General features: G+C 40.2%; 1 protein-coding gene across 1 annotated transcript in view; it reads left to right on the top strand.

Annotated features, from left to right (window-relative positions):
* Positions 1-15,407, top strand: part of UST (uronyl 2-sulfotransferase) — a 178,156-nt gene that overhangs the window by 129,068 nt on the left and 33,681 nt on the right. The window contains exons 6-7 of the mRNA XM_068938784.1: positions 8,450-8,547; positions 11,366-11,523. Coding sequence (XP_068794885.1) covers positions 8,450-8,547; positions 11,366-11,523 — 256 coding nt within the window. The remainder of the gene's footprint in view (positions 1-8,449; positions 8,548-11,365; positions 11,524-15,407) is intronic.

Genomic DNA, 15,407 nt, shown 5'->3' with positions numbered 1-15,407 from the left:
TTGTTTTGGATACAGAGGTAAATACTCTTTGGATCTAAACATGCTAATGGGTGAAGACTTATTAAAAAAACCTAGAGATGAAACTGAAGAAAAGTACCCCCAGGCTTGCCAAGATTTTACCACAAATACCACAAATCCTTTTAAATTTTATTTTCTCAAGTCCACTACAAGCATTTGTAGCCAACTTCCTCCAGCCTTTCTCAGGATGGCTGGTGGACTTCACCCTCAAAGGAATGAGTGAAAGCTTTCTGTCCTGTATTCTCTGTACATCAAGTCTCTGCATTGCTACCAGTCGCCCTTTTTTCCTTCATTACAATGTTTGCATTTTCTGAAAAGACCTGAGAAGAAGAAACAGGAAGAGCATAGAAAAAGGAAAGGTGGAAATGCGAAATGATAAAAAATGCTTTTTTTTACTGAGATGGGAATACAAAGAATCACTGTCATATTAAACTTTGGGGAGAGATCCTTGAATAGCTACTAAGTAGTCCTCATTAGAGCTGTCTACCTGAAATCCTTTTTTAAAATGGAAGACCAAGTTGACGACACAATTGTCAGTGCAGTGAGGATATAAAATGTGCATTTTTAACAAAGATCAAGTGGCATCAAATCCCTCATTTATTTCCAAGGCAAGTGTAGCAATCCTGTCCATGAAAGAGAATTTCATGCTAAGTAATGAACAGAAATGCTTCTTTCCTTTAATTTTATTTAGATTAAGCATTGGAAAGTAAATTTAAAAAAAAAAAATTAAAGTGTGTGTTTCTTTGAAGAAAGATCTTCCAAAACAGAGAGATGTATATTCCCTTCTTCCCCTTTTTAATATATTTTTTCTCACATACATGATTGACTTGCTCCAAGTCTCCGTATTGGGTCATTGTGTGAGTCACTGGAACGTATCAGGTATGTGTCCCTCTTAGATAAGGCACAAAATACGCTTGGAGCCTCTAGGCTGGCAGTGGCTAACTAGACTGAAAGGCTGAGAAGGAAAAGAACTAACGTGTGAGCGTTTAAGAGTTCTGTGTATCGTAGCTTCTTGTGAGATTAGTTTCACAAATAAAGCCCTGTGAATACTTATAAAAACTTATAAACTTATAAAAAAAATATAAAAAGCATTTGAAGAACTGGGGAAAAAAGGGGGGAGGGGGAGAGCAATTTCCAGATAACAGGAAGTGACAATCACTGGGGGAAAAAAAGTATTCAGCAAGCCATTTTTAAGAGCACATTGCCTTGTTTTACAGGAAGGCTTCTGTTTTTAACTGATCTTTAAATGAGGTGGCTGGAGGGCAACCTTCTGCATCATATGAACTGCCTCTACAGGGTGCTTTTGCTTTTCCTACACATTGCTGCTGAGTCCCTGGAAACCTTTTAGAGGATACTGTTCTGATGTTTTGGTTGTGACATTGTATCATTCACCATCAGTACACTGTTCATTACAGAAGTATTGGTGATAAGAAGACTGATTTTTCAATTTTTCTCTTTTCTTCTCTTTATTCTCTAGTTGCTTTTGCTGCTGCTTTTTACACGATTCTGATTTAGGTTAAGGTGGAGAACAGTTTGTTGAAGAAATGATAATGTTACTTTTTTGGGAATTTAAGAGATCAAAGATTTTTCAAACAGCATGGTTCACAGATATGTGGAAGAAGGGAATTTGAATACCTACAGAAGTAAGAATTATCTGTGCAGCCTTTTTAAAAGCTATATAAAAGCATTCAGAATTGTATCTCATAAAAAAAGTAGACGTACAAAGTGAGAAAGAGTTGAAAGGAATGTTGTCTGTGACTAAAAACTGATTTTAGAATGGAAATCTTAGCTGAACTTTAAATGCAGTGTTTGTCAAAGGTGAGGAGGTGTCCCTTTTGTCTTCATTTGGATGGACTGCAGTCCTGAGAGCAGGTGGGCGCATGCGAGAGCTTCGGCATTGCCACGGGGAGCGCATTTGGGCATAGCAGGCAGTTACGTCCCAGTGCCAGTAAGAAACGGCCTCCTGATCTGGTGACCAACTGTTTCCCCATCGTTGCAATGACCATGCTAACAAAATACCTAAAAGAAATGAACAGTGTGACTGAAGTCACTTGGTATGGCCTGTGTCACTCCAGTGGGATGTACGCTACACAGTCTTTGTATAGCAGTGTTATAGTGGGGATTATGGCACTTCTATGAGCTGGGCCGAGACAAGCCCATTTTGCTCACTGTCCTGGAAAAAGTCTGGCCAAATACAGGGAAAAAAGGTTTTCTGTTGCTTTGCTGAGCTGGTGGAGCTTGCACAGGAGTGAGGGGCTGTCAGCTGGTGCAAAAGGGTGGTTGGAGACAGAAACCCGCAGCTAGACCAGCTCTGCCATCTCATGGAGCTTCACTCTGAAGTACTCACTTCCTGCTTGAAAGTCTGCCTTTGGTGTCAGGATAGATTCGGTTGCCTTGCTGCAGTCTCCAGAGGACATTTAGCTGTCTCAGAAAACTCCCACACAGTTGGCACAACCCACTACAACTGGCAGTCCTTCTCAGAGGGGCTCGATACCAGAACAGCACGGGTGAGGAACCACTTGGCTTCGGCTGCTTTGGCAGTGGGTGTTTGGGAAACGATGCCTAGCGCCTGCGGACCTCATGGTGATCTGCTGCCAATGCCATTTGTCTAGGTTCACAAGCACGTACCAAATTCCTCCAGAATTTGAAACAAATAGGTCTTCCTGATACTGTGCGGCTCTAATTATCCAAATATTTGAGATTGAATAAGAATATGAAATATCACCTAAGTAAAAACCTCTTTTTGTAGGGTTAAAATTATATATCGTGTTGTAATTTATTTTCCACAAGAATATGTAAATGACTTGTGTTGCTAAATAACAAACAAGAAGGCATATTACATTTGTATTTGAAAGCTGTAATTGCATCTATACCCTGACTTTTCAGTGACTTTGGAGCAAGGCACATATTTCTGTAGCCTTATAAAGTAGGAAATCATGCCTTTCCTTCTTTCGTTTCATATTTACATTTGCAAGCTGTTTTCTGAGCTGTCTTGTTTTCATTTTCTTTCCCATTGCTCAGAACTCCCTAGCCAGGGGTCAGAGAAAGAGATGACTTTTTTTTTTTTTAATTTCAGTGTATTTGTATTCAGTTCATATGATGCAACACTGCCATAAGGATAGTTACGGTCAGCTTGACCTCTTATGAATACTGAACAAGTATGTGAGAAAACATTTTAAAGCAGTTAGGGGATTCTGAAGACTCTCAGTAGAGCACAAAAATTTTCCTTGGCTGCCCATGGTGAGGACTAGACTGCGCTATTGACTATAGCAGTGTATTAAGAACAGCCTTGTAAGCAGGAGAGGTCACCATAGCCTGAGCTCACTCATGGGTTTTCCACATCATTTTATTTCATTTCCTTTTATGGTTATGTTCCTACTTGAAAGGTATTTATTTAGTTTGCTGCTTCCTCTGTAGCCTTCATGACACACCTTAACTTCACATGTATTACCTTCAGGCTTAAATAAGGAACATATGCTCTAACTGGATTGTGAGTAGAGCCTCTCCTGATTGCATCACAGAAGTTGCAGTATCCCGGTTGGGCAGGGCATGGAAAGACTGTCATATTTTTCATTTTGATTATGAGAGAAGGAAAGCCTGTTTTTATGACTTCCCATAGATAGAAATAGAAAATTAATGGAAAAATATTTGCAAGACACGTATGTATTTCAGTTATAATTCCTCATTTTATATTGTTAGTGATATTAAGAAGAATTGCCATACATCAATAGCATAAACTGGCATTCCTGTAATTTTGGGTTGAGATAATGAGAATTAACAAATAGGGAATGTTTTTAAGCCTAAATTTTTTTTTTAACTTAAGTGCTCCTTCTACTGGGGAAAAGGGTGAATGTTTCTATTAGTATTGTTGAGATTTTATATTAGAAAAAAAAACAAACTCTCAAATCTAAGATCAAATTTTTTTTTTGTACGGTACGGTGTTTGCAGTGGATGTTAACTTAAATAGAGAAAAATGTTACAGGTTAGATGAGCAAACAGTGAGGTGAATTGAAAAATGGCTGGTTGGCAGATCTCAGAGGGTTGTGATCAGTGGCACAGAGTCTAGTTGGAGGCCTGTAGCTAGCGGTGTCTCCCCGAGGTCAATACTGGGTCCAGTGTTGTCCAACTTACTCATCAGTGACCTGGAGGAAGGGACAGAGCGCACCCGCAGCCTGTTTGACGATGATACAAAACCTGGAGGAGTGGCTGATACTCCAGAGGGCTGTGCTGCCCTTCAGAGGGACCTCGACAGGCTGGAGAGATGGGCAGAGAGGAACCTCATGGAATGCAACAAAGGCGTGTGCAGGGTCCTGCAGCTGGGGGGAGGAAGAACCCCAGGCACCAGTACGGGTTGGGGGCTGACCTGCTGGGAAGTAGCTCTGCAGAGGAGGACTGGGGAGTCCTGGTGGACACCAAGTTGACCATGGGCCTGCAACGTGCCCTTGTGGCCAAGAAGGCCAACGGGATCCTGGGTTGCGTTAGGAAGAGCGTTGCCGGCGGGTGGAGGGAGGTGCTCCTGCCCCTCTAGTCAGCCCTGGTGAGGCCGCAGCTGGAGTGCTGGGTGCAGTGCTGGGCTCCCCAGTACGAGAGAGACACGGAGCTCCTGGAGTGAGTCCAGGGGAGGGCTACTAAAACGATGAAGGGCCTGGAGCCTCTCTCCTGGGAGGAAAGGCTGAGGGAGCTGGGAGCGTTCAGCCTGGAGAAGAGACTCCTGAGGGAGGGGCTCTGATCAATGTGTGTAAGTATCTGAAGGAAGGGTGTCAAGAGGATGGGGCCAGACTGTCTTCTCTTTGGTGCCCAGCAACAGGACAAGAGGCAATGGGCACACACTGAAACACAGGCCGTTCTGTCTGAACATGAGGAAAAACTTCTTTCCTGCGAGGGTGCCGGAGCCCTGGCACAGGTTGCCCAGAGAGGCTGTGGAGTCTCCTTCCCCGGAAATACTCAAAAGCCATCTGGACACAATCCTGGACAATGTTCTGTGGGCAACCCTGCTTGAGCAGGGAAGTTGAACTGGGCCATCTCTAAAGGTCCCTTCCAACCTCAACCGTTCTGTGATTCTGTAAAAATTAAAGTCTTACTGTTCTACAGCAAATGCTTCCAAAAGTTTGCAGTTTTATGATTGTATTCACATTCCAGAAGAAATTTCTCACCCAAGAACATTTTTTAAGCCTGTACAGACTTTCTCTCATTCCATGTATGAACTCACTATGGCAAATAAAATGGTTGGTTTCTTATTAACTTAAAAAGTAAACAAAAATATTAATAGCCTATCTTTTGTATGTTTCTGATAGATCAGTAGTCTGGCTAGTTCACAGACTAATAGATTAGAGCACATGCTGATTTTCATATGAGAAACTGTCTTAGGGAAGAAGGAAGTAGACATTACTGTTGCCATTTAAGCTAAAATAGTGATAGTAAGAGAAAGATAAGGCATTATGAAAAAAATCGTGTCTGTTGGTACTTGCAGCAAGAAGCACAGAAGGCCCAAGGGACAGGGTGGGGAGGGGGCCCAGGGATGGTTCTCGAGAGGCCCTTTGTCCTTGTGGAAATGGAAACCCAGCTGAATGCAATCAGTGCAGATTATAGCTGATAGCCGAGGAATAAAGAAAAATTCCTCTTTATTGTGGAGGGCTGTGATCAAAGTAGCTCTATTGCTTTCTTTCTGGATCTTTTTTGGCTCTGCTTGAATGATTTTTTTTTTAAATGTTCTTTAAGTGATTTAAATGAGAAAAGCTGTCATCTGTCACCTTGGATTTTTTGTCTCGCAACAAAATTATCTGCCCTGAAAGATCTGTGTCCTGCTAGGGAAACAAGCTGTTAATGGAAAATGCATTAACATTGCCTAGGATAACAGAATAACATTGCCTAGAATAATGTAATTTCACCTTTGCTTTTTGTGCTCAGAAAAAACAAATGCCTGTAAGTCACGTCAGCAGCAAAAGAAGAATTTCTTTTAGGTATATTTAAGTTAGGTTTTGTAATAGTTAACACACTGATAAATGTTTCACACTGGAATATGCCTCAGGCCACACTTTCTTTTGTCCCACTTCTTGATAAAAATTGTGATTTCATGGATCATGAAGTGGCATAATTGTCATCAAGTAAAATCCCCTCAGAGGGGTTGGGAGGTTGCTGGTGATTTGTTTTGCAACTTATGAATACATTAAAATATGATATGATAGCAGGTGCTGTAAATGTGTTAGAACCATTCAGCAGCTGTAATGTATATCATATGTCAGTAAGTAATGCTGCTTTTTACAGCAGCAGCAGTAGTAAACGGAGATTGAAAAAGGACAGTCCTTTGACCACAGAGTAAACCGGGTGCTTCTGATATCTGAAACATGAAAAGTGTGCATTTGTTCCTCGGATGAGAAATTATCGGTTCGTATACAAACGTGCTTGTTCTTTATCTTAAACCTCTATTGAATCAGTGGGGGGAGGAAGGTTTTCCACTCTGATTCTTTTGTTCCTTTCACAAATCAACTTGAAGGGAAGTGCCACTTGTTGCAGTGATCCTACAGCAGTTTACACCAAACAAGTACATTAAAAATCTATTTTTGACTAAATATAAGTTATTTAGTTGTTAAAGCTGCAGGATTTTCCGTGTGAATGCATATTGCTTTTATTGTATGCATGTTTTCTCTGCCCATATTAATCAAATATTGCTTTCAGAGGCACAGGTAGGTCCCAGTTACTCTTTTGTATTGAATAGTGATACTTATTTATCTCAGGTGATATTGTTTTCTGACTCACTGTATGCATTATTCTTGCAAGGAAATGATAAAGCTGTGAGTTAATGCCTTTTCACCTTTGCACAGGGGTATGGAAAGAGGAACAGTTCTACGCTGGTTGTTACTGATGTTTTTTTTAAATCTTACATAAGTGTTTCTTCCTTTTAATTAATCCATTAATCAAGTGGAAGCTGACTTTTTGACATAATTTAAAGTATTTTCAGGACAATGTTTTAGCTAGTTATGAGTTTATTACAGAGTTCTGCAGGTCTTTATGGAAACTGTAAAATACATACCCCTGAAAACATCTCTTACAGTGTCTGCAATAAAAAAATACAATAACCCTTTACAGAAATATACAGTAACCCTTTTTGCATGTTTTGTAATTCCTCTGTGTTAAAAAAGCTTGTGGAATCACAGGAAGAACACTTTGTCTGTGCCACCAGTAGACTTCCTGGTAATGTTTATCGCTCTGAGAACAAGGGGGTTGGAAGGGAGCTTAAACTAGGAAACCTGAATTCTAAAATTCATGTCTTGACCATCAGTCTTTTGATACGAATTTGAGGCAAGCGTTGTTAAGTATTCTTGAAGACACTGAGGGTAACAGGAGGGATGGGATATTTGTATCCCAACTGGCAATTTCTCCGTTCACAGAATTTACTTCACAGCCCAGGATCTTCTGGCGTGTTTATAAATTCTGATTCACATAAGCATAAGACTGGGAATGGTAATGGGAATGTTCTTTAAAAAGACTTACAGACCCAAATCTGAAACTAATGAAAGTTGGCGCGAGGACTTAAGTTCTGGGAAGAGCAAAAGAGCTTTTCTGAGTTGAGGTCTCAGGATGTGATGCTGCCATAGGGAACCTGCTTCCTACGCTGCCATGGGAATTTCATTTCTCACTGACGCTGGGAATGCTCTGAATGTCTCCCAGACTGGTGAGGAATTCTGACTCTCGGGTGACATGTTACCTGCTGAAATGTTCTCCGTTATGTTTTATTTACTTGATGAAGTATGTATTTGATTAGTCATTGGTTTGTTATTAATATGTCCAGCCCATTGTGTCATAAAAGCAGGTATGTTTAAACAGGAATGACAAGAAAGATTACTTTGCAAAGATGAGATTCTTTAATCTTTGTTTGTGTTGTCTTAGGCTCTTTTTTCTCCAAAAGTGTTTCGAATCAGTGGATCTACTTGGAGAATAAGGATACTTAGGATATTTAAGGATAGTAGAATTCAGCCCCATTGAAGGTGTGGTTATTACTGAGCTAAAATAAAACTAGAAATGGAATGCAGTTCCTCAGCATTCAGTAGCATGCCAAGTCTTTGAAAAATGATAAATAGTTCCTGCTTATATGAACGATAAATCAGAAAAATGATAAAGAGTTTCTAATCAGCACTTTTCTCAGTGAGAGTTTAGCCAAGAGGATCAGTTCTGAACATCAGAGGAACATACTGAGTTGTAATCAAAGGTGATACATGCTTTTATATAAAGAGCAAGCTGTGTGAATTAGAGTTTATATTTGTTCAGTGCAGTGACTGTATGAAGCAGAATAATAAAAAATAGAAGTTGCCGTCTCAGTTTGATTTATTCTGGCTACTTCAGATTTTCCCCAGAGTATATTTAGAAAGAGGAAGAATTAGAAAATAATGTCTTGAATAGTTTTCAGCCTCATTTTCTTTTTTGTCCCCCACAGGACATCAATGTATGCATCCTTGAAAACTACCCTGAATGTTCCAATCCCAGGTTATTTTACATCATACCATATTTCTGTGGACAGCATCCAAGATGCAGGTAAGTGTATACAAGGTATTTATTAAGTGATAGCTGTTGCCAGCTTTTTGTCAGAAAGTGGTAAAGCAGAGGCAACAGCTATTTGAAGTACAAGAGAAAAGTGTAAGTGTAATGTGGCTATATGTGGTAACTGCGTGCATATATTTTGGAGTAAGAAAGATGCAAATAGTAATGTCCTTTTTTTTTTTATTTCACATTTGAATAATTAACCAAATCTGGATATATTTATTAGGTTTTTGCCACTGTTCCGTAGTGGAATAATTATGCTTATCTTCAAAAATTTCTTCTAAAAGTCATGCTTTTTTGTAGCAGTGCTAACAAGTAAAAATGTGTTCATTCCCACATCTCATTTTCAAAGTGTCTTTGCTGTAAAATCCCCCGAAAATGTATTTTTGGCATAAATGAAGGTCTAATTAAGAAACAAAACGTATTCATGACTTTATTTTCATTACACATTTTTTTCTTAATTTCTTTTGAAATTTTGCAAATGCTTAGGCGTGTGTATTTAGCTTGTATACGTGAATAGTCCCATAAACAACAATTACATGCGTTGCATGCTTTCACAGCAAGTCTCTAGGGGATTCTGAACAGTATATTGAAATACTGTTTCGTAGCATGTTATAGATCTGTTTTCTGCTGTTGCCACAAGTCTGAAAAGTAGCATGTCTTTAAATTTTCAAGATCAGCTTCAGCATTACTGCCCGTTCAGCTGAGTGTGAGGAGTCAGACAGTAAGACCTGCATTTACAAAGAAATCATGGCCTCAGTGGGAATACTTGATGTTCTGCCCAGCAGAAGAGTAGGACATGATTTTAAGAGTATTATTTCAAAGGGAGATCCTAAATCCACGTAGGAGTTTGCTGGGACAGACCACACAGCTTCCATAATGTTACCAGATGTCCATTGCTGAACTGAAATAACGTGATGGTTGGTCTGTTCAGATCCAAGACGAGAGGTGAATTCATACTGGTTTTGTACCCATGTGGTGGGTACACATCCAGTCACATTTAACAGCACGTATGCACAGTTCCTGTTGCAAGATCAGATATGTGCTTGTCATATCGCATAGCCTGTCCAAATCTTGGGCAGGCAGTGGATATATATACAGTCATGACTTGAAGGGACCATGCTTACCGTGTCCTCAGGGAGTAGCTTCCAACACAATTCATCTGGCCTGCAGCTGGCTTCTCGCCTGCCAGACCCCAAGGAAAATGTTTATACTAAAGAGAAGGCCACTGACAGAGTGAGCTGATTGGGCATGTTGGATCCAGCCCTCATCCCTGCTATCCTGGATGACGAGATTATCACGTTGTACATCCACTTCTGTCAGCTGATTTCCCATTGGGATCTCTCTCGGCTGTTAGGCAGACCGCTCTCAGAACCTGGTTATCCAACAAAATCTGCCTAGAATTGAAAATAGCAGCCTCGCTATGTTGTGTTCTGTGACTTTGAACATATGAATGAACTGCCTTGTAGCAGAGAGGAGATGATCAGGAAACCGCCTTCCCATGCTTCCCCCATGGGGTCAGGAGCAGGTCTCATATGATTGATTGGTGCACAAGCCCTTGTCGTCTTCTTCCTCACACCTGCCCAGCAACCAAGCCTGGACCTCCTTAAACGACTTCCTAATCTCAGAAGGAGCTTGAGGAAGGACTATCGTAGTCTATTTGTTAGGACATCATCTTCTTCCAGAAAATAGACCCGTGCAAAGAATGGAATGAAAAAATTGAAAGAAAGGCATGGGTAAGGTCTCTGGAAAAAACAGCAAAATGAAGTAAACCAAGCCAGAGTGTAAAGTAATAAGCTTTTCCACATGTTATCCAAAGAGTTTTTGACAACTGTAAACTCACCGGGACATAGAGTTTGCAAAAGCCTAATGGCAGTCAGGGAAGAGGTGTGATCTCTGGCCACTCTCGGGTAGCATATGTGACTCAAATGGCTGTCGTCCCAGCTGTAGCCTGTGAAAGCTTTAGTTTGGGGCACTGGGCATATCCCTTATCAATATGAATGCTGACTGCTGCTTCAAGAGACATAAATTAATATGAGTTATTCTGAGTGATTTAGGATTCATGTCCTTCTTTAACCTAACTGTGCTTCAAAGAAACCATGAGAGAGGCATAAAAAATTACTACTAGTCTCCTGCCAGTTTCTCTCAATGGGGGAAACACAGAATAACCTTAAATTGATCTTCAAAACAGGTATCAGTCAGAGCAAAGCAACGCACATCTGGTAACAGAGCTTAGGTCACTCATGGGGTAAAGAGCGAGAGAAGCTTCTGGAGACTTTGGCAGAAGTTTAAATTAATTACAAGGCAGGGCTGATCAATTCCTGTGTGCTTTTTACTGGGTACTAAAAGGCAGTGATTGCTTGCAGCCGCTCTCCTTGCGTTCTTCAGGGGAAGCTGCCATTTGTCAGTGTCCCCTGACTGACACCGTCAGCCGTTTTATCACCTAGGGAAGCCGTTCCTCCAGTGAGAGGGACAGGGTCGTGCTTCTGAGTAGAAAGATACGATTTCAAAAGTGTGAAGTTTTAAATATCTCAGTGGAAGATGTCTAGAGAACCAAGTACTCCTGCACAATGTTTCACCTCATTTTAAAGTGATCGTGTTTTTATATGGCAAAACAAGTCTAGCTGTTTTGTGGAAATGCTCTGTAAGCCACATAGATTCATTTTTATTTTCTAGTGGAAGTACAGCACTGAGCATTGAACAGTTTTTCCGGCATTTGTGTTTTAAGCTTGAATTTCCAAGCCGAATGCACATTTAAAGAGCCATTCTCTTTTCTGTCCTCCCTTCCTCTCCCTCTGTTAATTTTGTATAGGGAGCCTGGTGAGTGGGCCCTTGAAAGAGCAAAGCTGAACGTTAATGAAAATTTTCTGCTTGTGGGGATTCTGGAAGAGCTGGAGGATGTGCTGCTTTTATTAGAAAGATTCTTACCTCATTATTTCAAGGATGTGCTTAGCATCTACAAAAACCCAGGTAACTTTTTCCATTAAAAAATCTATTCTTATAGAAACTTTGCCAAAATCTGCATGACCGCTCAAAGGTAAGTCTATGTCTTCTTCAGTCCATGAAGAGATTTATCTCCCTTTTGGGGAGCTGATTTGATTGACAAGGGAAGGGGGCATGTTCTGCTTTTATTCTTAATGTTAGTGTATGTTTTTCATTCATGTGCAAGCAGTCAGTGCTCCAGTGATCTCGCCTTATGCCAGAAAGTTTCCAAGGTATCTCAAGACTGGCTTTTCCTTTTTTAATTCTGTCATACCTGCTCTCAGAATGGTGTCAGGTGATACCTACCTAAGGAAACTTTGAAGAAATGGGTTGGGGAGCTGGACACTTCTGGGATCCTCAAGTACCAGAGTTATTTGTTTTGCCTCAGCCTTGACTAAGAAGTGCAGCTATCTTGAAATCTCCCTTCACTTGAGTAAAGTTTAGGTAAAGCACAAATAAGAATGCTTATTTATAGCACCCTAAGTAGAAAGCATGGTCAGAAAAAAAGACTCAAGTAGAGAAATGAAAACAGAGAGCACTTAATCTACCCTGTACCCAAAGTTGAATCTGAAAGGGTTCTCTCTTTTCTGTGTTCTCCCAATGCTTATTCATTGCTTGAAGAAGACAGCCTTGCATCCTATGCCCAAACCAAGGAATACTGTACTTCAGTGGAGCTGCACATGTCATTTTGACAGAACTGATTTCCTGCTTACATTGCACTGGGCCATCAACATCCTATGAACCAAAGAGGGGTAAAACTTCCCTTCTTGCCTGGGGACTTGATTGCATTCATGTCAATGTCAAATGACTACAGCCACTGAAACGTATATTTTATAGCAAGTTGTGTATTAAAAACACATGAATCAAACACTGATTTTTGTTTGTAACGCATGCAACTTATCACTGGTTCTTGACTGAGAGCAGCTCTAACAGTGACCAATCACTTTTGAGAAATTACGAGTTTCAGTGGGTGACTCGCCCCCAGTCCCTGCTTCCAGAACACACCTTTGAAAACTTTGTATTTAGCAATGATACAGATACTGGAGGGGAGGAGTGATATTCCTCCACTAAACATGATTTCAGTGAGGCATTAAAACCATTTAAATTAGCTGCTTGCAATAAGGCAGATAAGGCAGCTACTTAAAAACTTTACTTATTACTTTGTTGTAATGCTACATCCAGTCATAGAGAGATTTTTGCTCAATAGCAAACAGGAGGAGAGTGTGGTATGGAACTGACATGAGAGCAGTGCCCAGTTTTTGGATCAGTTACTTCCCTTTGCTTGGTAGTTTAAAGCATTAAAAGGCCCGTTTCTGTAGCATGTGGAAGTCTTTCTAAAGGTCTGTGTGATTCAGTCTCTAAGGTTTTCCATGTGGATGTTATCCCAGAAGGAGACAGGGAATCAATAGAAGGATGCTCTCTTTGCAATCAGCACGTTTCTCTGTGGGAATCCACGTGATTTTCACTGCTGTCCTATACATCATAGATTTTCACTTCTCTCACAACATGGGGAACTAGGAAATAGCACAATAGGGTCTTGATTTTCATCAAGGTGCCCTTGAAATCATCAGATGTGAAATAAGTAATGTCCCAGGATCCTTAAGTGCTGGATATTATTTCTCTTTCTGTGTATATGCCAATACCTGTGGGAGATTTGATCCTGTATTTGTGATCCCACAGTGATTTCTTCTGCTCTGGAGTTTCTTGTGTAAGACCTGTCTTGTGTAAGGATTCACTTCTTTTCTCCAGTACTCCTCATGTGGATTTTTGTGATTAGTGCTTTCGAACTGTTTGTGATTGGTGTTAATGCTTATAAAAGGCTAGCAAAATCAGCCAGAATGAAAAAAAAAAAAAAAACCCAAGCCCCAAGTGCTATGTAAGAGTTGCTACATAGTTCTCCTCAGTGCACCTTAGACCTGATCTGCAACACCCTCTGCTGTTGCATCATGAAGTACTGGGAAGAAGAGACATTATTCCCTCTGTGTGGAGACCCATGAAGCCTCTGATACTTCGGGCCAGGTATAGTGTGATTCAAAAGATTCTATTGTGACTAATACTTACCAATTAAATGTATACAATGAACAGTTTTGTGTGCTAACCTGCTGCTCCACCTGAGATTCAGAAGTTTATTATGGCAGCCTTTCTTCTCTTTCTGTAAAGCAGATAAAGCGTTTTGAGAACTTGTTTTTAACAACTGGCTGTATTGAGATGAGAAAAATGCAGTGAAAGCCCCTGTATGGAAAGGTAATATATTGCCGGGCTAGTGAATCCCTGCACCAGAATCCACTACAGTAAGTGATTCTGGATTAGACACATTTCAAAAACCAGAGTTACACAGCTACTTTGAAGGAGGTTTCCATCCAGTATTGCTTTAGTGGTATACATATACTGGAAAGTAAAGTAAGAAATTGGTGATTGTCATCCCACTGATGTCGTGATCCAAACCAAGTTAAGAGCAACTTATCTCCTACTGTAGGTAGTAAGCCGCTGGACGTGGTCAAGCCCATAAAATGCCATATGCTCCGGAGGGTGACCTTTGGACAGGCCTGCAGCTGCACTTCTTGCTGTGCTGTTCAGGCCTGAAGGCTGCTTTGGGGCCCCTTGAAAAGGGTTTAAGATAGGTCTGTGGGGTTCTGTCTGGGCTGAGCCTCTTCTGCTTCCCAAAGCTGGGACCTTCCTCCCTCATTCCTGATGCACTGAGTGACACCAACTCACTACAGCTCCCATCCAAGTGAACTTCTTCTTATCAGGAACCTTCAGTCTAGGTTGATACTAATGGAAATCAAGACAGATGTAAACTTTGTTCTTCTCATCCTTGTTTTTTTTTAACTATGCAAGCCATACTCAAACTTCTCTTTTGTTCCTTCTTTGTCTGTAGTAGAATTTATCATCTGAGACATCATTTAATAAGATTTATTAAGATAACTCTTGCTCACTGTCATCTTCCTAGCCAGAAAACAAAGCCTAGAGACTTTTCAAACTTTTTTACTTTTTTAATAGTACTTTGGTACTGTTGTTCTGAAGCATAAGATCAGTAAAATTATGGCAGTATTGATCGGATAGATAATGGAACATTTACATCACAGACACAAACGTGAGTGTGGACATCTGTCTACATATAATGACAGAGATAATAGTTCAGTGCAATATGATTTGAATGCTTTTGCCAGTGATGCTAATGATTTATTTCATTTTGTTTTGTGTAAGCTGGCAAGAGGAGAATATGAAGGAAGGGATTATTTTAAAGAAAAGAATGAAAAGTAATTGGCCTCTTAAGTCATTATCACTTAGAACTGGTTATTGAAATGTTTAATTCCCTTGGCTTGCCAGCTGCTGTGTATTTATTCTGTGCTGACTTTTCTTTTTGATTGTGTTAACCTCACTTACAGTTGGAAATACACATCAATTTTTCTGGAATTTTTTGAGTTTAAAAGTTATCAAGTCTGCAAGATAGGAAATTTTAGTGGCACAGAACATCAGGAGAATATTTTTCTTCATTGCGTTAATAAAAGTGTTGCCTTCAGCTAACCCATATACCAAATATTTTATGACTTATGTGTTTTTATACTGCAATGTACAATGAAATGTGAAAGCTCTGTTTGGTAGTAAAGTTTTCATTGGAACCAATCTCTTAATCTTGTAGAATACCTTGAAGTTCTGAGTATCCTGCTTTTCTCTCCTTTTCCACTCTCTCCTTGAAATTAATTTTTTTCTTAATGTTGATACCAAGTCAAAAGTTGTGAAGGAACTCTTTTATTGTGCCTATCTATCTCGTCCAAAATGACAGACACCTCCTGTCTTGGCAATCTGGACTGCCTTTGATAGCAGAAAGGGAGAAAAATCAAAAGCGTGTATGGGATAGTGGAGAATAA

The sequence above is a fragment of the Struthio camelus genome, chromosome 3 (genome assembly GCF_040807025.1).
Source record: "Struthio camelus isolate bStrCam1 chromosome 3, bStrCam1.hap1, whole genome shotgun sequence".
Lineage (NCBI taxonomy): Eukaryota > Metazoa > Chordata > Aves > Struthioniformes > Struthionidae > Struthio > Struthio camelus.
Note: the sequence above shows the minus strand (reverse complement) of the source record. Positions and strands in the feature narration are given on the sequence as shown.